Source organism: Patagioenas fasciata, chromosome 1 (assembly GCF_037038585.1).
Source record: "Patagioenas fasciata isolate bPatFas1 chromosome 1, bPatFas1.hap1, whole genome shotgun sequence".
Lineage (NCBI taxonomy): Eukaryota > Metazoa > Chordata > Aves > Columbiformes > Columbidae > Patagioenas > Patagioenas fasciata.
The window spans coordinates 108,362,247-108,384,106 of record NC_092520.1 but is presented as its reverse complement, the minus strand read 5'-3'; the positions used below and the strand labels follow the sequence as shown (position 1 = coordinate 108,384,106).

Below are 21,860 nucleotides of genomic sequence, written 5' to 3'. Positions count from 1 at the left end.
ACAAAACACTACACTTCTTTAAGGCTATAGCTAAAATGACTTCTAGGTTAGCAGAATGACAACAAAAGGCCTTGAACCAATGTGTAGGAAAAACAAGTTCTTTAGCCTGTTTTCCATGTGATAACATCATCCTGAATGGTGCCGAAATAGCTCCCAGCCTTGATAAATGCCAAAATGTAGATGGCTTGAAGTACCTGAGGTGGAATAGTTGTGCTGTGTCAGTTAAGATGTGAAAAACTAACAGAAAATCAGGGATGAAATTCACAGTGGTTGCCACTGACCTCCCTGAAAAACTTCTAAAAATGTTTTTTTCCAAGCTACCTTTAATTAAGCTCTTAAGAATGAACTAAAAAGTCCTTTCTTACCGGAGATGAAGATACCGCAAATCATCTTTAGTGATATCATTAAGGACAGCACTTAGTGTATAATCTTCCTCAGCAAACTGGAAGGCAAATTTATTCCTAAATTAATATTCCTTCTTTGAAACCAAACTGCTAATTATGACTACAATGACCTTTTTTTTAAAAAAAAAAGTGATTTTTTTTTTTTTTTATTTTATTACCCTCTTGATGGCATCCAAGTCTGCTCCGTGTTGTGTCAGCCAGTGCATGAGCTCAGGGTCTGCTTTCTCTTTAAAAGTTGCTGCAGACTGTTGGGAACCTTTAATAGAAAACAGAAGTATGGGTTAATACACATCAAAACTAGGACAAAAGTGGTTTTCAGACTACTGAAGCTTAAAATAATAGACCATCCTTTAAACAAGCATATGATCCAATAGATTTGTGTACAACTAACTGTCAAAGTATGCAGTATCTCATACCTTCAGGTTTAAGTTTTAATCGAAGCCAGTGTAATTCCTGAGTTTTTTGTTCCAAAGATTGTCGTAAGAGGGCCTGATAATCTTTCTCCTTCTGAATAAGGTTTTCCAAAAGCCTGTTAGCATGAGAGAAATCAAACACAACCCTACTGTGAATAAATCCAGCGGAAAAAAAAGTATTTATCATTTTTAGTGACTACTAAAGGACAGAAACACTTAAGAGATAGTCTTAAGTAACATATTTTATGGTTTACACATTTCATTTTGGTTGTCTGAGACCCAGTTTAGTGGAGGCATTTCAAGGCTTTCATCTATGCAGAATTTAGTAGGCAGCTTGTAAATTCTGTTCCTGTTGTTTCACAGCCTCCCTGGGCAGAGCTGCTGCGTTTATACTGTAATTTACTGCTGAACAGTGTCATGCTGATGTTCTAGCAGGGACTTTCTGAGTACAGATTTACACCAAATCCATAAAGAATGGGACCTTCAGGTGTTTACACACTGGCAGCAGCCTACAAATGTAACCCATGAGACACGGGATGGGCTCTGCTTATGCTAATTTGTGGGCAGCCTGTCCTGTGAAAGCAGGACAGAGCAGCTTCTGGCCTTTCCTTGCAGGAACAGCTTGGAGGACACTGCCACTGGGTCAGGTGGCATCCAAGGAGCTAAGGAAGTAGGAATGAAATGGGCACAGTTGCACAAGTCTAATTACTTAACAGAAAAATCCAATATGACATTCTGTAATTAATTACACAGAAAAAAAATGTGCTGAAGGCTCTTGAGTTGTCAAACCAGTGCTACCAGCATATTCTGAATGCACCAGTATTCTTAGAAGGCCTGCTTTATCAGGAGGCAGTAAAACCAGGTGAGCAGTATGTATGTTATGTATGTACATGTCACTATAGAAAGCAACATCTGAGAACTTTTCAAAGACCACCTGAACCTAAATCCACAGTCTCTATAGGAGGGTTACCTTAAGGTCTCTTGTTTAAGTCTGCCCAGCTCCAGGCTAAGCTGCTGCTGAGCCTCGTGTGACACCACCGAATTAAGGGTGCTGACTCCTGATGTAACAGCGGTGGGATCCTCAGCCCTGTTTTGTTCAGTGGGCTGGTAACTGTCCTCTGCTTCCTCGCCATCCTTGTCCCCACCTTCAGTTTCTGATGCTGGCTCAAAGTGAGCTCGAAGCTCTGGCAAAATTAAACAGTGTAAGAATAATTTTTTTTTTTTTTTTTTGAGTCTGCCTTCAGGGTACTACAGTTTGTTTTTTATTCCTGTGGGTGGGGGAGTTTCAGCTGAGGACATGCCCTGGCTGCAGAATGTGCTTTCACAATACTGAGCAGGGGAGTAGCAAAGGATGATGTGAGCTGGACCACATATTCTCTGGCGTCAACTGAAAAATGAGTGGCACTGTAATAGCGCAACCATGGCACACCAGTACAGGTAGGTAGCTGTAGATTACAGCTGTAGAGATGAAAAATACATTTATGATTAATGCATTTTATTAAAGATCTTTTAATTAATGTAATGAGAAAAACTTGAAAGCTTGCTTTTTCTAAAAAGTAAAATTTTTTTTAAAAAAGGCTTTTTCCCCCTAATGCTCTGAACCAAAGAATTTATGAAACTTTTCTCTTTTTCAGGTAGAATTTCTAACCTCTAACTTCTCTCAGAACTTGCTGCAGGTGGCCACCCTTCCCAGCAAAGAATAGCTAGCATTCTTCTACAAACAAAGTCCTAAAAAAAAAAATCTTAAAAATTTGGCTGACTTGGCTTGAAAGCTAAAGCAAATTTGGACTGAAAGGGCTCACCATCAGTAAGTGCTCTCAGAACATTCTCATACTGGATGGGGTGCTCAGCACCTCAAAGAGTTATACTTATTCCTAGACAGTTCTTAGTTGTTTGTCCTTCTTGATGCTGGTGATTTTTCCTATTACCAATCTGTAGGCCAAAATCATACTCCTCATATTAATGCACTTCCTTCTCTGTATCTGTTCCATGGCTCAGTAATCCTTTTTCAGAACACAAAACCAGACCTGTGCAGTGTTACCCACCTTGGATTTCATTAAAATGTTATACAGAATCATTTTCTTTCTTACCAGAAAAGCTCCAGCCCATACTGAATTTAATCTGCCCTTTTTTTGTCATGGTTGGACCACACCGGTGGTGCAGCATCACTGGTTATCAGCTCCTCATTATCTGCTTTTGTACTGCAAGTGCTGCATTAATCCTCCAGATCAACACTTCTTTCTGTACAACATTCTGACCCTGTGCCTTTGATATAGTGGCACATGGGATACAGTTAATGGCATGCTGACAGATTAAATGTCTAAACTGTTCCAATCGCTGTAACTCTTTGATATGTGAACAGACACCTCGTTAAAAAAAAAAAAAATATATATATATATTTAATTTTTTTCAGCTGCTTTGATTTACCTGGAATAAGAATAGTGACTGCTGCTTGGACTGCACGGCGAATTATGTTATCCATTGCAAACATCCAGTGGGGCCTTATTAAATGATTTCTTAATACTTTGTTCACCTGTAAATAAATAAGCAAGTGAAAGAGCAGCAAACAACTATTGCATACACCCTCTTATGAGATACAATCTTGTTTTTCAACAGGTAGATGAAATTTTATGAAGTAACAACTGCATCAGTCACTAAAACCTTTTAAAGGTCACTAAGACCTTTGAAAGTCTATGCAATCGATTTTAGGCTAGAGCTTTCAAACCATACCCAGACTGTGACATTCAAGCCCCTCAACAGTACAAGGAGGGACAGCACAGTAAATAAAGGTGAGATCCAGAACAAACACTAGAGCTTGCAGTGAGTACATGGGCAGCCTGTCAAGCACCACTTCCCTTGGCTGCAAGGCCTGTCTGGGAGTGCCCACCTGAAGCTCGCTGAGGCACCAGCACAACAGGGCTGTGTGTCCAGCCCCATCTGCCCCTCTGAAGAGCTCGTCTAATGTCTACGGCCACACCCCAGAGTTCCTCCTAGACCGAGGGAACTTTCAGCACTGGTCCACAAGTTGCCAGGGAAAACCTGATCTTCAAACACCTTCAGTCTTTTCATAGTCTTCCATACAATCAGTCACCAGGGCTTTGTCTGCTCCATACTGCCCACATCCTCCCACCTTCCCCAGCAAGCACAGGTGCTTCTGAGGAACTGGGGAGAAAATGGCTGCTCAGCATGACCAGGGTAAAAAAGAAGGGTGAGGAAGAATAGAGAAGCTGCCCAGGAAGAATTCCCCTCTCTCCCTTCTCTAGGCAAGGGACCCACCGCGTCCTGAAATCCAAACAGCACCAGATGAATCTGATTGATAGAAGCGCTGTCAAAGTCCAAATCCATTTTCAACTTGGAAATGGTAGAAGCCATCACTCTCTGTTCTGGAGAGCGTATGAAGTCCCTTAAAATCCCAATAATTTGCTTGATGTGGGCCACTGAAAGCTGTAGTTCTTCAGAGCTCTGGAGAAAACATAATGAATGTATATCAAGTTAATCCCAGAGTCATTAATCATCTAACGGTCACACTACTATTTTTAGGGTCACAATTTATAGCTTTGCCTATGCATGTTTTACACTGATGTACAGAAATCACAGAACTTTTGTTTCTGGAAAGCCTTTACCTTCTACCTTTTTCTAACTACAATTTTGTATTAGTGATTCATATTTTCCATCAATAAATTAAGTCTGCTGCTATTGTGGCTGTCACAAAGGAAAGGAAGGTGGTTCAGATAACACACATATCTACAATGTACTGCAGAGGGCAGCTCTCCTCTATTAAAACAGCAGAATCAGTAAGAGAAAATTTTTTTTAGATTATATCCTTTTGATAAGGTGAATCTGGACATATATCTAATTATGCAAACATTTTATTTCCTTGAGCAAAAATTATGTTTATATATGCATTTATCATAATTCAGAAAAAGGTCTAAGATTACACACTGATAGGACTCAAGTGTTCATTCTATGATTTGTAGTCTACAAGCCCCACAGTCAAAGCCATCCAAATGCCTGTAAGAACAACAACCTGTATAATTAAAGGGAGAAGTATTACAGAAATTCTGGAAAAGAAATGGTTACAGCAGTGCTGTGAAACAGCTGGAGATTGAGGTAGGGCTCACTGTTACTATATGATCCTTCTTTATCCTGGAAAATATTTAGAGCCTTGGTTATTTCTGACTAAGATCTCACATATGACTTCTAGTCCTCTGTAAAGCTATTTTGCAGTTTAAGCTCAGAGCAGAAATTTACCCCAGTTGCCTCCGCAGCTGGAGCCTGTGGGTTTGAAAAGCTCGACAGGAGCCCCTGGGGTGTGGGCTGAGCCGACCTGCACTCCAGGGCAGCCTCGCAGGGGCAGCAAACCCTGCGCTGTGTGGAGCCGCTGGGCTCTGCTGGAGGTGCCCCAGGAGCCGTAGGACCCGGCAGCGGTGCTGCAAGTGCCTCTGTGCCAGGAGCAAGGGCTTGCTGGGGCATCACAAGAAGAGACAGCAGCCTCTCCTTCATGTACATGCGGTTCAGGGGAAAACCCATGGGCTTGGTAAGAACAGATAATGTCAGTGGAACATTAGAAGCAGATATCAAGAAGAAAAGGCTAAGCAGTCGTTACTGGTGCGTGGTATTGCTTGGCTATGGGTTAATCAAATGCACAATTTTTCTTGCTCCTCTTTACAGTCACTTCCCTCCACAGAAATCTACCGTAGCTTTTTCTAAGATTCATGTACTGTGTTCTTGGTCTCTAGTTTACATATGCTTTGAATTTAAAACTGTTAATAAGTTCCCTACCCTTAAAGCAAATAATATCTCTTACTACCTGGTGTTCCATTTCCATGTCCTTGAAAGCCACAAACAAATCACAACATAAAAACCACCCAACCCACCAACCTCAGCCCCCCAACCCCACATCACACGCCCCAAACCTTCCCCCTCAGAAAAAAAACCAAGAGCCCAGCAGCAGGCAAAAGGTGGAGTTTGCTATGCATTCAGAACAGCAAAGGGATCACACACAGGGCTCAGAGATCGAAGATATTCAGAAGGAAGTGAAATTACCTGTGCAATACAGTCCTGCAAATTGGAAGCAACTTTATTCTGTTCTTCCTTAAGGATTTTATAGAGGATCGCTCGGCGTTCACTGTCCTTCCGCAGCAGAAACAGACCAGAATCCTTATCCTCAAGGGAAGAAGAGGCGCTCCTGTCCTCCAAAGCCGAGCCCTCATCTGGCACACTGGGTCAGCAACCGGGTGCACACACAAGAGAGCTCAGCGTTAGCAACATGGCAGTACTGTCAGAAGCCAGGATGCTTCAGAGGTTAAAAAGTGAGTTGAACTACAGCAGTGTATTGATCAGACTGTTCAACACTCATTCTGAGACACAAGATGGCTCAGATCCTCAGCTGGCAAAAAAAGCCAAAAGCACGAGGCTGATTTCATTCAGCTAAGAAGCTGGCATTAATGTCACCCAGCACTGGTTCACTCTTGGGGAGGAAAGCTGAAAACTCTGGACTGAGATAACTATTATTTTTTTCTGGACGCATACAGTAACATACTAATTTGAAAGTATTGTTTTGTGATCTCTGAGCAGCAAAACTGTCTTTCTGCTGCCTCTTTCCCACATTTTTTCAACTCTTCTGTTAACTCTTGAATCCATATCCATTCAGTCAATTAGACAACTGACATTTCTTTGCTGGGAGCGGAAAAGTATCTAAATATATGGAAATCCTAAGGAGAAAGAATCATTGTTCATAATTAATGAATATAATGTATACAGACAATGCTTAAATTAACTAGTAGCTTGCCTATGTAACTCGCTTGCTGCTTAACATACCTGCTTATCTAGTAATTACGTGCAAAAATTGCCATCATAAAATAAAATGTGAATTAAATCCACATAATCCCTCGTGGGTGTCAAGCAACAAGCAAATGCTTTACCTTAGTAAATGGGAGATGGGATGCTTTGTCTGAATCTCTGAAATGGATCTCTTTGGCCTTTCGAAAAGCATGTCATGCTGTACATCAGAGTCTGGTGAAACGGAGCCATGCTCACTGCTGCTACTGCCTGCCTGTTCTCCATGGATTGGCAGTGGGAGGGATATATTACGATTATAATCTATGAACAGACATTGTAAAACATGTAACAGAACTAGGCAGGAAACAGTAATGTGCTTAAAACAGCTGTGATCAGTGATATCAAGACCTCATTTTGCAAAACGGTTGAGGGAGAAGTAACCTTGCTGATAGAAAGCAGCAATGCAACTGAAAATCATACTATGCATAAGCACTAAAAGGTGTGAACGAGCTAACTGCTGAACCCAAAGACAGCAAAGCAGCTAGATACTCATATGAAATGCCATTTGGGTACCTTTGCTTGCACACACACACACACACACACACACACATACACTCCCCCTTGATGCTGGTCTCACAAAGTGGTACAACTGGATATACAGCTGTTTTAAGAGCCTGAATCAAACCAAGATGTTGTCAGCAGCTGTGCCATCACAGCCTTATCTCTAAGCAGAGAGTAGTCTGCTACCTGCCCTCCTCGCCTCTGCCTGTGTTGACTGATGTATATTTGTTCCCTCTCTGACACCAGAGGCATCTGCCTCGCTCTCATGTCCCCTTGTCCTCAGTAAGGGTGCTCTCTCTCTCAGCATTGGCCTGAAGGAAATCTCTTGTCCCTTTCCAGTTCATCTTGAAAGTAAGAAGAAATAAAAAAGTAACAGATACTGAGAGTTTGCTGTCGCCCTCATTGTCAGTTTGCAGCTGCGTGATAGGAGAGATAAGGAAGAAGTTCTGTCAACTCAGAGTGCACACATCCATGGAGCTAAAATATCACAAAAGTTTTTCATGGTTGTCACTACAAATTATGCAGAGGCAGGGGAGGACGGGACCTAGAAGTTAAAAGTTATTCAGAAAGCTCTGACATACTCCATGGTACATGACTGATGTTCCAATGGCTGAGGTTTAAGCAGTCACAGAAATGAAACAGTGTCACCTTGTGATAATTGATTCAAGGTATCTCAGCAGTACAGAAAATTGAAAGTTGCTGTCTCAGGAGTAAGGGCTGAGATTTGCTCTGGGCTGCCTTTATTATTGAAAAGAAAAAAAATGATAGAGACAGGATGGAAAGATGAGGACAAAGCTGAGGAAACTGGTGGTGAGGGAAACAGCAGAGGGAGGAAACAGTGAACTGCTGCAGCTGAGACTGTGGCAACTGCTGGGCCAGGACCTGCCTTATGCCCCCAAACTCCCCTTGGCAATGGCTGCGGCAGCCAGCACAGCGTTCCCCAGCTCCAGAGCAGCAAAGCGCACACTTGGCTGCAGCTGTTGTTGCCTTTCCCTCCCCTCTCCCAATAGACAGTGTTCGTAACACTTGCCCACTCTGCTCATCTCTCTGGCCAGCACTGAGAATCATAGAATCATAGAATATCCCGAGCTGGAAGTGACTCACAAGGATCATTGAGTCCAACTCCTGTCCCTGCAAATGACAACCCCACAGTTCACACCATGTGTCTGAGGGTATTGTCCAGTCTCTTCTTGAACACTGCCAGGCTTGGGGCCGTGACACCTCCCTGGGGAACCTGTTCCAGTGCTCCACCACCCTCTGGGGGAAGAACTTTTTCCTCACGTCCGACCTAAACCTCCCCTGGCACATCTTCCTGACGTTCCATCGGGTTCTGTCATCAGTCATCAGTGCCTGCCACTTCTCCCCTTGTGAGGAAGCTGTAGCCACCATGAGGTCTCTCCTCAGTCTCCTCTTCTCCTGAGCTTGCTTCTTGCTGCAGCCCAGTGCTTAGCTTTGCAGCACCAGATTCTTGTGCTGTCTGAAGGAGCCCCATAACCACATCAATGAGTGGGAGAAGAGAAGAAGGGAGGAAGGCAGAAGACAGCTGCACTTTCCCTGGTATTTGACAAAGATCCCGTTGCTCCCAGGGCAGCTAGCAAGGCAAGGCCCTTTCTAATGCCATGCAGTTCCTCCAGGAAAATGTCCTCAGCCAAGGGCTGAAAAGGCCACAAGGGTGTGTTCTTGCCGTGGGGCAGAAGGCCGCAGGCTGCTGATAGCTCCTTCCTGTCACTGCCCTGGCTGAGCAGTGTGAGCTCTCCTGCTGCCTGGGTGCGACTACAGAGATGGCAGCTCTCAGTGCCCCTCAGGTCAAGTGATGATGCCCATTTCCTTGTTGAAACCAACTCAGCTAGATGTTATAAATTCTTTGCTATTTTTCTTTCCCATTACAATTCTGTTCCCTTTCTTTCAAATGTTTCCTCCCAGGGGAAAAAAAAAAAAAGCTCAAAAAGGGAAGCAATTCAATTTGCATGGGGAGTGTGTACATGTGTGTATGTGCAGACAGGTGAAAGAAGCAGCAAAATGAATGGTTTTACTTGTTTTAAATAGACAGTGCCTTCAAACACTAATTATTTATTTGGTGAACCTATATTAAGATTTGTAATCTTATCCTTGTGAAAGTGGCTAATATATTGAGAGGGTGGAAGAGCATGCTAGGTAGATACAACACAACAACCTGCTAAGCAGCTGCTTTGGCACCTACGTGCCAAATTTCCAAGTTGCATATGAAGTTTGAAAATGCTGACCCTTGTAGATCCAAACACTTAATAGACCCACATCTTCAGGTGCAGAGCACCTACACTGTAAAACTCAGATCTCTGAAGTGTAGGTAATTATGACTCTAAAATCCAAAATTGCTTTGGAAAGCCCCTCTGTAGACAGATGGGAACAGCTTCACGTTTATAAGCCCTGGTCCTCATGGGGGACTTTAACCACTCCAATACCTGTTGGAGGGACAACATGGGAGGGCATAAGCAAACCAGGAGGTTCCTAGAATGTGTTGATGATAACTTCCATCTCCAAGGGACAGAGGAGTCAACAAGGAGAGGTGCTATGCTGGACCTTGTTCTCACCAGCAAGGAGGGACTGGTGTGGAATGTGAATGCTAGAGGGATGGGACACCATCCAGAAGGACCTTTACAGACTTGAGAGGTGGGCCTGTGCAAACCTCACTAAGTTCAACAAAGCCAAGTGCAAGGTCCTGCACATGTGTTGGGACAGTCCCAAGCACAAATACAGACTGGGCAGATAATGGATTGAGAGCAGCCCTGAGGAGAAAGATATGGGGATGCTGGTTGATGAGAAGCTCAATGTGACCCAGGAATGTGCGCTTGCAGCCCAGAAAGCCAACCATGTCTTGTGCTGCATCAAAAGAAGCGTGACCAGCAGGTCAAGAGAGCTGATTCTGCCTCTATTCCACTCTGGTGAGACCCTACCTGGAGTGGTGCATGGAACTCTGGGGTCTCCAGTACAGGAAAGACATGGACCTGTTGGAGAGGGGCCAGAGGAGGCCACAAAGATGGTCAGAGGGCTGGAACAGCTCTGCTGTGAGGACAAGCTGAGAGAGTTGGGGTTGTTCAGCCTGGAGAAGAGAAGACTCCAGGGAGACCTTATTGCAGCCTTTCAGTACCTAGAGAGGGCCTCTAAGAAAGCTGGAGAAAGACTTTTTACAAGGGCATGTAGTGATAGGACAAGCAGTAATGACTTTAAACTGAAAGAGGGGAGATTTAGATTAGATATAAGGGAGCAATTCTTTACTACATGGGTGGTGAGGCACTGGGACAGATTACCCAGAGAAGTTGCCTCATCCCTGGAAGTGTTCAAGCTGGATGACACTTGGGCAACCTGGTCTAATGGAAGATGTCCCTGTCCAAGGCAGGGGGTTTGGCACCAGATGTTCGTTAAGGTCCCTTCCAACCCAAACCATTCTATGATGCACAGGATGTCATTTTTCTAATTTTAATTTACTATAAATGAGAAACTTATTTGGGGGAGAGGAAAAACAGGGTTGGGAGATTTCAGCAACCAAAACACAAAATAAGCACGTCACCATATTTTGTGGGAATTGTTATATGAAAATACACCTAATTACAAATCACAGGCACTTTCAACAGCTGAGTTCCTGCTGCTTTCCTGGCACAAGTAACATCCTTAGTAAAAGAGAGTGCTTAATGATGGTAATCTTTTATATAACACTTAATGATGATGTTGACTTGCATTTGGCTGGTAATTCCTTACCTGAAGGCTTGAATGCAATTCTGCTTTTCTTGCCCTTGTTTACTTGTTTCAGGAAGGCATCTCTGAGCAAATCAGATGCTGTAACACGTTTGCTAAAATCGGGTTCAAAGCACAGCAAAATAAATGCCCTTGTTTCAGCAGACAGTGATTCTGGAATTTCAGGATGAATCTTAAACATCCCAACCTGCAAGTAAAACACAAATACAAATTATTTTTACTGAGCAACTGCAAGGAGACCATGGGCTAAAGCTTTCTTAGTGTGATCTCTCACACTCTCGCTGACTCTCATGGAAAAGGGGCACTCCAGGTACCCACACAAAGCAGTGAAATGAAAACAAGTCTCTCAGTCTATCTTACTTCATCGTAAGCATGGCATGAATGTCCATGTGGTATTACACAAATGTGAAGTTATCGATGTATCCAACCATCTGCCTTCAGGTAATCTTGGGATCTGGACATTATCCACACCAAGTGCTTCAAATGCTGTGTCTCCTACCAGCCACAAATCCCTCCAGCTACTGCATATGCTTCCCATCACCCCTGCCCCGTTCTGTGTCTCTCCATTGCTGACTCTTCTCCAGCACATTTGTGCCCAGAACAGGAATAACTTCCTCCTCCAGCACCAGCTGCCTGGGGCCTGCACCTGTTCTGCTCCTGCAGCTGCCAAATTTCTATGTACAAATGCTCATGATGACCTTGCCAGACCTTGTCACCACCCCTGGCACTCAGGCTGGATGTCTTCCCTCACCTTTCAGTGGTATTTAACTGAAAAATCACATGATGTCCAAAGGTTTAACAACAGCTTCCACTTTCTTTAAAGCAATGAAAAATGTGCTGCTACAGGTTGCTCCCTAGTGATTTTTCCAGCTCCTTCACGGCCTTCTTATTCTCTAATACCAATCTGGCATATATGTTTTGAAGCAAGAGTTGTGTAACACATGTGCGCTGTATGGCATGTATCTGGCACGATTATGGCTGGTAGTCTCTGCATTTTTGCGTATAAAGGGCTCTGGAGAACAAGCAGACAGATAGTAGCCACAAGGGAGACAGTAGCCCAGCAGTTAAACAAGTGCCAGCTGCTCGCTAAAATGAAGAGTTGTTTAAATAATCTCATTATACAGTTGCATTAACACACTGTGGCACCATTAGGCACTCACAATAGCAGTTCAGCTTCAATGCGAGCTGAAGCAAAAAATGCTGAGCAGTCGTGCTTCTATTAGAATGACAGTGTAGAATGTGAAATGCTAATAATGCATTAACCCCTTCCAAACCATGGCTCTACACACATTCAAAACAGTATTTCCTGCGTGTTACATTTTTAATATATGCATTTTGCTAATCTCTGCAATTAAATTTATGTATTTAATAGAGCAATTGAATAAATACATAAATAAATTGATGTCATGTCCTGCTGGCGGGTTACAACTTCTATATATTTACCTTGTCCGATGGAGCATCTTTAACTGATTTGTAAATTCCCATGCATATTTTGTACAGTGTTTTATAAATGGTGTATACAATTTTGCCATTTCAAAACATCAGCCCGGCAAGATTTTTGCTTTGGAGCAGAGAGAGAAGACAGACCCCTGCTTGCTGTGCTCTGACAACTGCTCTTGACATGCCCATCCCCGTGGTCAGCCCATCGCTCCTTGTGCATCCTGGGGACAGGATCCCTCAGCCAGCGCCAGCTGAGTCAGTGTCACAGGCTGACAGCCCTGGGATGCCATGTTGTACCTTTGTGCACTACACAAAACCCAGGACAGTCCAAACCAGGACCAGGAAATGTGAATGCATCTCTGATCTTATCTTAATCTCTGTGGCTGGAGGGGAATAAGTTCTGTCAGAGGCACCCAGAAACTGTGGAAGCGTTAGTTTACTTTCTCTCTCGTTTGTTCCTTTCACACAGAACCAGACGCACACACACTACTCTCACAGATGGAATACCACACAATGTATACTCAGACAGGAATTATTTCCAGTTCTTGGTTTCTCTCTAGCCCTTTTTCTCTACTTTGTCCAATTCTTTGGTGACTTGCAATTTCTATAGTGACTACACAGTCAGACTCAGACCTCCCTTCTCCTCACCTGCCCTATGTACAACACAATGTAAATGTGGAGGTGGGGACCTCAAATTTTCCATATCCTAAGTTTCCAGGCTTCTGTTCTTTTTACATGCTTGCCCAGCTGGCCTGCTTAATTCCTGGCTTCAAATCTAGCTTTCAGCTTGCTTACTTCTGTTGTACAGCAAAAAGAAACCACAGTTTGCAATTTCCGGCGCCCAGCAAGAAGCAGTTCCAAGCAGGTCCCAGCAAAGCCAAGAAACAGAAAACAAAAACAAATGCCTGACTGTAGCACATTTTGCATTAACAACACTAGAAACTCTGCCACGTCCTTGAAGAAAGAAGTGCAAGAAATGTATTTTAAATATGCCAATTCTGAGACTTCAGAACACAGCTTTATGGCCTGGAAGTGCTTTTGGGCAGGACGTGCACAATCCTGCCAGAGCTCACATCATGAGCCTGTGCAGATCGCATTGAGCACCCAGAACTGAAGCAGCACTTCCTGACAGTTCAATAAACTCCCCTGAAAAATAAGACATGTAGCTCACTGCACAGTTCAACTGTGTGCCAGATCCATAAGATGAAAAGGCATCTGCTGACACAACCGTATCTGACATTTACAGCGATGTGGAAAAAAGTCTCTTTCCACAGGTCCCCCAGGAAAGCTTTAGTGAACCAAACCATGGTCACCCACGCAGCTTCTTCTGACGTAGTGTCACAAGTCGACAGCACCAAGGTGACACATTATACTGTTGAAATAGCTACATCAAAACCCATAACCATCCCTTTCTTTGCCTTTTAGCCGTGGTGCATGGTAAAACTCTCAGGCCTAGTAAGTCACACAGCATTATGTGCCATGCTGAATTGCAGCCCAGCTAACTATACTTATTGATAAATATCTGATTTTGCTACCATGGTTCCAGTAATAATTATACTGGTGTGTGACATACACAAAAGAATTAGCAATATTGATAATTTAAAGCAGTTTGCTGGGTTATGGCTGTGGTATTTTCCCCATTATAAGAACAAGGACTCTGAAGCATAAGTGAAAACTTAATTACTTTACTAAAGGACTACTGCAAGCCGATGGAAGAACCAAAAATTTTCAGTCTGCATATCTGACACATTAGCACTTCATTGCTTTTACACTACTGTTAGTTTTAGAGTTAGAACAAGTAATTTTTTTCAAATACATTTATTATCAAAACTATCTGAGGAATTCTCAAGTAGTAATTTGAGCATTTGAAAACAGATACACCAAGAGAAATAAAGAAATAGAGGCAAGCATTTATCAAGGAGGTAGCTTTGATCCAAAGGATTTAGGATGTAAAATATAGATTATTTTACTCCTTCAGTACATATTAAAAATCCTTGAAAGCGAGCCCTCCACTCCCCTTCTACCATAGCTTGCTACCGTGTTGCAGAGACTGGACCTTTGAAAGACAAGGCAAACCAGATACTCTGGGAGGGAGGCTTACAAAAAATAAAGACTTAAAGGAGCAGAAATAACTTAGTTGTCATTTTTGAGACTGGTTGCCAAGAAGGAAATAATAAACCAAGAGCAGGAGATGATACAAGTATTAGGGTAGAGAATATTGGTTTTCATAAGTCTTCACTCATTTTTCAGGTTGCTGCTCTGAGTCATGACCTATTTCCAGCACAAAAATAAATGATTACCCCCTAGAGCAATACAGCTTTGAGCATGGAAGAATCACTCAGTGAGAGTTAAGAACACAGGTCAGACTGCAGCTTTGTGCAAAATAACCCATTTAACAAAAGGTTACTGCCAATTAATATTAGAAAATTTAGTTAGTATTTGCAGATTTATAAACTCTATAGCAAAAAAGCTGTACTTACTTTAAACATCGCGGCTTGAGGTTCCCCTAGTTCATGAAATGGAGGTTTACCTGTTGCCATTTCAATAATGGTACAGCCCAGCGACCAGATATCAGCTGGAGCACCGTATCCTCGTGGCCCTTTATCGATGATTTCTGGAGCCATGTACTGCAAGGTTCCTAGTCAGGATAAAAGAACAGACAAGTGTTACAGTCTTCATTCTTCTTAAAGAGAATTAACACACAACTGTGCAAGCTAAAAATTGTCCAATGCAACCTGTATAGCCAAAATATTTGATTTCCCATATCAGTGCTGGATACTACACAGAAACTTGTTTTAACATCTTTTCTATAAACTTTTCCTCCTCATTCTGATACAAGACTTCAAACTGCCCAAAGTATATTCACCACATAATCACAAATGCTTCCTCAGAATGTCAAAAATTATCAGACAATTTTTGCAGACACTAAATTGTAAAGATTGTGCATGTAAGAGGTGATGAAAACCTGCAAAGTGACAGATAGTCTTAATGAGAATAATTTTTCATATGTTAACTCCTACAATGAGAAGACTAGTGACAGAGAATTTCAAAAAGTTAGTCTGAAAATAAGCTAGTTTTATTAAAAATAGATAATAAAGATAAGAATGTTTAAAAACAAATTCAAGGTTTACACAAAAACAATCAAGGTTGTAATCAAGCTAAATCAATCATACAATAACTAAAAAATAAGGGAGTTCATTATAAATTGCAATTCCAGGAAGTCTTTTGGATGCCCTTGGGATTTCTCACATCCAAGTTCACCAAAAAAGAAAACAAAAAACTGTTGAAACTTCTAAAGCTATTCGTGTTGGCAAAATATAAGATCCTGCCTAAGCCTATAGTTGGCTGTTAACCAATGAATCTGAATGTGTCTAAAGTTTGCCTGTAGATAATTTTATTTCAATATTAGTTATAATGCTGATAAACAAGAAGAACAGTAGTAATGAAATAAAAGATGGTCAATTTGGAATCACTGATTTTCAATCATATACTAACAGAGCTAGCAAGAGGTCTTTACAGGATGACAGTCCACATCAATGACAGAAACCTATAGACGTTCTGAGTGTTTCAAACACTACAGTACTTTCTCCACCCGAATTCCTACCAGTTCTGACATCTTTAAATTAGATTACTTTTCTTCTTAAGAACGCAATAAAATTACACCGTGGTAAAGCTGTGAACTATAAAGGACATGTGTTGAAGATAAAAGGGATTGGATATTACTATATTCATTAAATACGACTGCTATAGAACAAAAGCTCAAGCCACACAGGCAGAGTGGTTTTCCTCTAATATCTGTTTCAGACACAATAGTGATCAGCCATAATAGTCACTTTCTGAGCCAAAATTAAATTTTGGACTATCACATTAAACAGCCACAAAAGGATCTTTTTCCATCACTTCATCTTTTACCTTACTGTATTTATAAGTTTGTTTGGTTTTCTGCACTTTCAGACATACTTCAATAAAGTGTGCATGGATGAGTTACTGTTATCAAGATTATTAAATGAAAAAGTTGCTGTATTCAAGTATTTGCAGATGTAATTGCAACAAATTAATTGCTACTTAATGAAAAACACTTAGAAGAAAAACTATTACGCCACCACATTGAAGAAGTCTAAAAAACAAAAAAAGGAAGAAAATTACTCAAAAAAAAAAAAGGAGATAGCAAGACTGTGTTTATGGCAACCACACTCCCATTCGTTCTTTCCTGAAAATTGAGATCTAATCTTGTTTTCATCACAAATCCAAAGAGTCCATTGGCTCTAACTCTAAATCTATCATCAAAACCCTCACAAACTCTGCTAAATTAGTCTTACCTGTAAATGTTTCGGTGCATGGATTAATTCCTGCCAGCCTTTTGGAAGTACCAAAATCAGATATCTTTACCACGCCACTGTAGGTGTTCACCAAAACATTATCACCCTGTGGTTTGGATGAGAGAGAGAGGGAACAGGGAGAGGAGACAAATGAGTAGATTCCAAATCCCAATCTCAGTACTCCTTCAAGTTCACAGTTACTTTTTAATATACCTTCCTACCAATGAATTTTCCAGGAGCACTGAGGAGAAGGGGTTGTTTTATTCATTCCTTTTGTCTTAAGCTTCCATGAAATCCTATTAAAATTTCTACTTCGGGTTAGAGTAAACCTAACTGAAATAAATAAGATAAAAAGCAAATCACTCAAGAGACGCTAAAAGAAAATTTACCTTTATATCTCTGTGTACAATCTGGTTCTCATGGAGATATTTAAGACCTTCCAGAATCTGCTTGGTGTAAAATTTAATGGTAGGCTCTTTCATTGGGCCCCATTTAGATCTTAGGAGAGCTGAGAGGCTGCCTAAAAGAGTTAAGAAGGAAGTGCATCAAGATAGAAAAATCTACAAATTAACATGAAACCTTTAAATCTGGATTAAGCCTTTGTTCAATATCCTAATACAAGAGAAATGCAGTACCTATAATTAAGCCAAATTCTTCCTAGATCCCTCAAAACAAATAATTTTATGCTACTTTAGACTGGTTATTCCTTTCTTGTCACCTCAGCTTCTACTCCCATGATGGGAATAAATGTTATGACAGGGCTGGATGCATCTCCCCCACTTTAGTCTAACAACTGTTGAGACTAGGACTAGCAACCATTTAGCCTTTAATGATACAAAGACCAGATAACGCTGTATGATGTCATACGCTATACTTCATGAACCACATGCATGGGCAAAGAGTGACACATGTCAGAGTGTCTCAGCTTTCAGGTGAGAAGGTCACAGAAATTGAAAAAATAAAGAACTTCCCTATGCTCCAGATGTATTTAATCACACCTTGAATGTTTGTGTCTGGACCTTCCCTAGAAAACCTGAACTTTTTTCCCCTGGTTTTCTTATTTCTGTTATTATTTTGCAAATTACATTCTCGCAATGATTTAACACTCATTCTGACACATACTTGACATTGAAGAGCAAACAGCAAAAGGGAGATGGAAATATAACCTGGAGAGGATATAGAGGGAATTTACATCTTAAAATGTGGAGAAGGCTAGAGAAGCAAAGCTGGAAATTATGAGCAAGGGAAGCATATAACTTTTATCTCTAATCTACCTAGAAAATAGCAGTGCTTTGTATATAGCAGTCACAAAATATACTCAATTGCTCAGTCAGTGTTACTGTTCAACAGAAACTTATCCTAGAAGTCCAGTCATCCATTCAGATGTCAGGCTAAATACAGCTCTAACTCCACTATTTTATAACACATGAGTATTTGACACCAAATACTTCTAATGACTTTTATCTGCGTTTATTATTATTACAGAAAGGGGAGAGGATACAGGGACCTGTACACTTCAGATCTATTCTTTACATCAGAAGCGCACCGCCTGTAGTTAATGTCTCAACAGAAAAGCCATATGCGGTGCACAAGCATATTAAGTGCACAACTATTTGCTTTCACTAAGTTTAGAGTCCTGACTGCTCTCAATTTCTTTGAGAGACTAAGCTCAGAATGATACAAACCTCCTGGTACCTGCTCCATAAAAATCTTAATGTATCCATTTTCTGATACAGATCCAAGATACTGGACAATGTTTCGATGCTTTAAATATTTATGCAGTGCTATTTCTTCATGAAGAGGTTGAGAATACCTATTAGAGAAAAAAAAAAAAAAAAAAAAAGAGGAGTATCTCATCATGCAGGAAAAGGTTCTTCATTATGCTTAAATGCCAGTTTGCAAACAGAATGGATTTTAGGGGTACTGATCCAATTCTCAGCAAACATCTTGTCCACAACCTTCAAAATGCAGTGTGACTGGCTGCCTGTTCAGAAAAAGTACAGAGGTAGAACTCAGAGAAACCCCAAAGGAGAAACATGGCCTCAAAGAACTTATACATCCCTTTCTTCTGCATCATTACATAGTACTGTCTTTGCCTCCAAAACTCCTTTTATGCTTTACCCCTTCCCAAAAAGAATACAAATGAGATACAGTTGCAGCTTAAAACCCAAAATATGTCCTATTCTAGAATTTACGATATACATATCATTATCCAACTGCATTATTTATGATATATATCATATCTTTAAAAAAAAAATCCTTATTCTCAAAAGGGTATGTTGAAAAATGGAGGAAATAATTGAATTTTAGTATACTGGGATTTTCTATGGTAACCATATAGAAATACATGCTAAGAAGAGAAAAATTTTCAGCAAACAACTGCAGTTTCTTTAGCAATGTATTTATAACAATAAACTAGGCCTTACCTGCTGTCTCTCTCAGGTATTTCTTTGATGGCTATTCGGACCTGATTGCTAAGGTCTCTTCCAGCATAAACTATTCCGTAAGTACCTTTCCCTAGAACTACCCTGTCACCGTTCTCATCGTAATCATACTCATACTGCAAGCAGAGAAGATAAACACAGCAGCACAGAAATTGTTATCACTAACATTGGACATTACAGAGAGCTTTAACAACAGTTATGTACTATACAGAGTAGCTACTGCAGTACAGCTGCAGTACAGTAGGTTTCCCACCAGCCTGCTGCATTTTATGGCTTGTAAAATTTCCATGTTATTTGCTTTACAAAACAACTTTCCCTAAGCAGCTTCCAAATGCATTCACCCAAAAAAAGGAACTCAGCATTAAACCAAATTCAATGCAACAGTGCTGTGAGAAGAACACATTCAGGTATTATCTCTAAGAATTGCTGACAGAGCCTTCAGAATACATAAATGTATGGCACATAACCTATAATTTTGAAACCAGTGGTTTAATAAATAGATAAAAGTGACATTCTCATTACAATGGGTGGACACTCTTTTAAGACCCTAAACTCTCATTTGAGCTTCACCACAGTAAAATTAATTTCTCACATATTCCCCTCATTATGAGCTTTTCCAAAAGTCAAAAAAAATGCTCATCTTCTCCAAGGACGATGACATATTTGAAGTGGTGGTTTCCACTGCTGCTGAAACCATACAGCGTCATATTGCCAGCTGCATAAGTCACTGCTGGTTCACTGACTTCAGTAAAGCTACACTAGTTTAAACCACCTCATGGTCTTGTCCCATATGGTGATCTTATCACAGAGCTCTCCTACTATAAAGGTCAGTGAAAATCCTATTGATGAATTATGCTTAACCAAAGTATGTTCCGAATTTCTTATGGAAGTTGGATTAAGCAGCACACGCCTGATTCAAATCAGGAAACTGATACAGGATATTGGAAAAGCACTTCTGCAAAGAGTTAGAGGAACTGGACAGTTTCATAGCCTCAGATATTATCAGGAGTACACAGACCTCCCCTAGTATCTTCCCAGATCCAAGAGGATGATGGGAAAACTGCAGAGTACTCTTTGTGGCTTCATATGAATTCTATACTAAAAAACAAACGAACACACCAATAACAACAAACCAAACAAACAAACCCCACCAAACAACACCAGCTTTTTCAATGGCCATAACTATTGACATTTCTGTCAATGACCACTTTTTCTGCTTCATCCAATAAGATAGATGCTCTTATATAGAATGTAGCCTTGAGGTGTATTTCTTTCGGTGTCTTCCCAGCTCATATTGCAGCTCTAGTATTGCAATGTCCATGTGTCACTGATACTCCTCATCATTCATCTCAGCAAAGATGGCAAGTTTCATGCTGCTGTATGGAGGGTGCTAAAGAAAAAACGCCTGTCGTTTATCCTAACAGCATATTCTGCTCAGTGGAACTAAACTTCAGTTAGTGCAGCTTTACTACAGTTTCATTTTCCATGTTTCAGTACTTCGTGGTTCATAACATAATCTTGTTGTTTGATAGGCGTAACTAACCTAAAACGCCATATGTAAAACTTGTCAGGTTCTTTGGCAGGAGGATATCCAGCTTTCACAGTTATCATATGACACAAAACTGTGCAAAAAAAAGACAGCAGTCACATTACAGAACTTAAGATTGACAGCAACCCTATCTGCAACAGGCTGATCCTAAGCCAACTCTATAATTACTGTGGAGAAACCTATATTCTCTAGTCTGTGTCCCATGATACATGAAAATCGTTGAGATTTATAGTTCAGTGCTAGTTAGTAGACAGTTTAATAGACTTGTATATACTTGATGCCACTTCACATTTGCCCCGCCTCCTTCCAACAGCTACAAAGATTGAATAAATTACTGTTGGTTGCCAAAGGTCTGAATATGTGATCCACTGGATGTGCAATTCAACCATTAGATATGAGTAAACAAGTGTTCATAGTTGACCTTCTGTATGAACATGGTGGGGCAGAGTCTGATCTCTAGGGTATTCTATTTGGGGTACAGCAGGTACTCTTAAAGTGACAGGAACTTCTTCAACATCAATATCCAGAAGCAAATACCCTAAGTTTGAAAGGAATGCCAAGCCCACTCTCCTTCCAAATTATAGTCAGCTGTAGAACTAAACTGTACTTGCTAAACTATGTTGCAATCAAAACTGTACAACCCCTTGGGGCAACATTCTCACAAGAATTCTGACTGAAATATTTTCTTCCCGCAAACTGCGCTCAAGGTTATTTCTTTCTCTTCCTCACATATAACCAGTTGTTTTATTATAACAACAGTAAGAACTTTGGCTTTCTCTGTGCTTGTCAAGCCCATCAAGACCATATAAAGCTGCGTTTTCCACGTTGTCTCTTCTTAAACGTGAGATCTCAGGCTGCAGAAAGACATGAATCGTCTTAGCTCATTTATAAGCTAAACAAATTAATCCTCCCCTCTGTACCTTGATTTCTTTCTTTAATGTCCTGACACAAGACAGTAAGTACAAGGTGATAATTGTGAAGACTTTAAGATATGTAGAATGGTAAAGCTTAAAGATTTAAAACTTTAATTTCTGTAGTAATTTCTCCATTGATGCATGCAGGATTGTTTCTTCCTGTGCAATCTCAAGTGACTCTTCCAGCGTGGTTTTTAAAAGGCTCAAGCCACGGTGAGCTGACTTCCTCTGAGAGACTGTCATACCACTGAACAGACTGCGTTGGTTGGAGATTGTCCCACTATTAGCTAATTACAGAAGCAT

The 21,860-nt window shown here is 40.9% G+C and overlaps 1 protein-coding gene across 3 annotated transcripts in view; it reads right to left on the bottom strand.

Moving 5' to 3' along the window:
• MAP3K15 (mitogen-activated protein kinase kinase kinase 15) overlaps window positions 1–21,860 on the bottom strand; it is an 86,583-nt gene that overhangs the window by 745 nt on the left and 63,978 nt on the right. For 2 of the 3 annotated variants that reach the window (XM_065840813.2, XM_071812520.1), the window contains 14 exons: window positions 19,077–19,210; window positions 18,336–18,463; window positions 17,040–17,170; window positions 16,651–16,756; window positions 14,812–14,969; window positions 10,895–11,078; window positions 6,742–6,919; window positions 5,864–6,038; window positions 4,094–4,279; window positions 3,245–3,350; window positions 1,788–2,001; window positions 821–933; window positions 563–660; window positions 366–442 (listed from right to left, as the gene is read on the bottom strand). In XM_065840813.2, the coding sequence (XP_065696885.1) occupies window positions 366–442; window positions 563–660; window positions 821–933; window positions 1,788–2,001; window positions 3,245–3,350; window positions 4,094–4,279; window positions 5,864–6,038; window positions 6,742–6,919; window positions 10,895–11,078; window positions 14,812–14,969; window positions 16,651–16,756; window positions 17,040–17,170; window positions 18,336–18,463; window positions 19,077–19,210 (1,988 nt within the window). Of the gene's footprint in view, window positions 1–365; window positions 443–562; window positions 661–820; window positions 934–1,787; window positions 2,002–3,244; window positions 3,351–4,093; window positions 4,280–5,863; window positions 6,039–6,741; window positions 6,920–10,894; window positions 11,079–14,811; window positions 14,970–16,650; window positions 16,757–17,039; window positions 17,171–18,335; window positions 18,464–19,076; window positions 19,211–21,860 lie in introns of those variants that run through there. The other variant, XR_010651548.2, reaches the window with a different exon arrangement.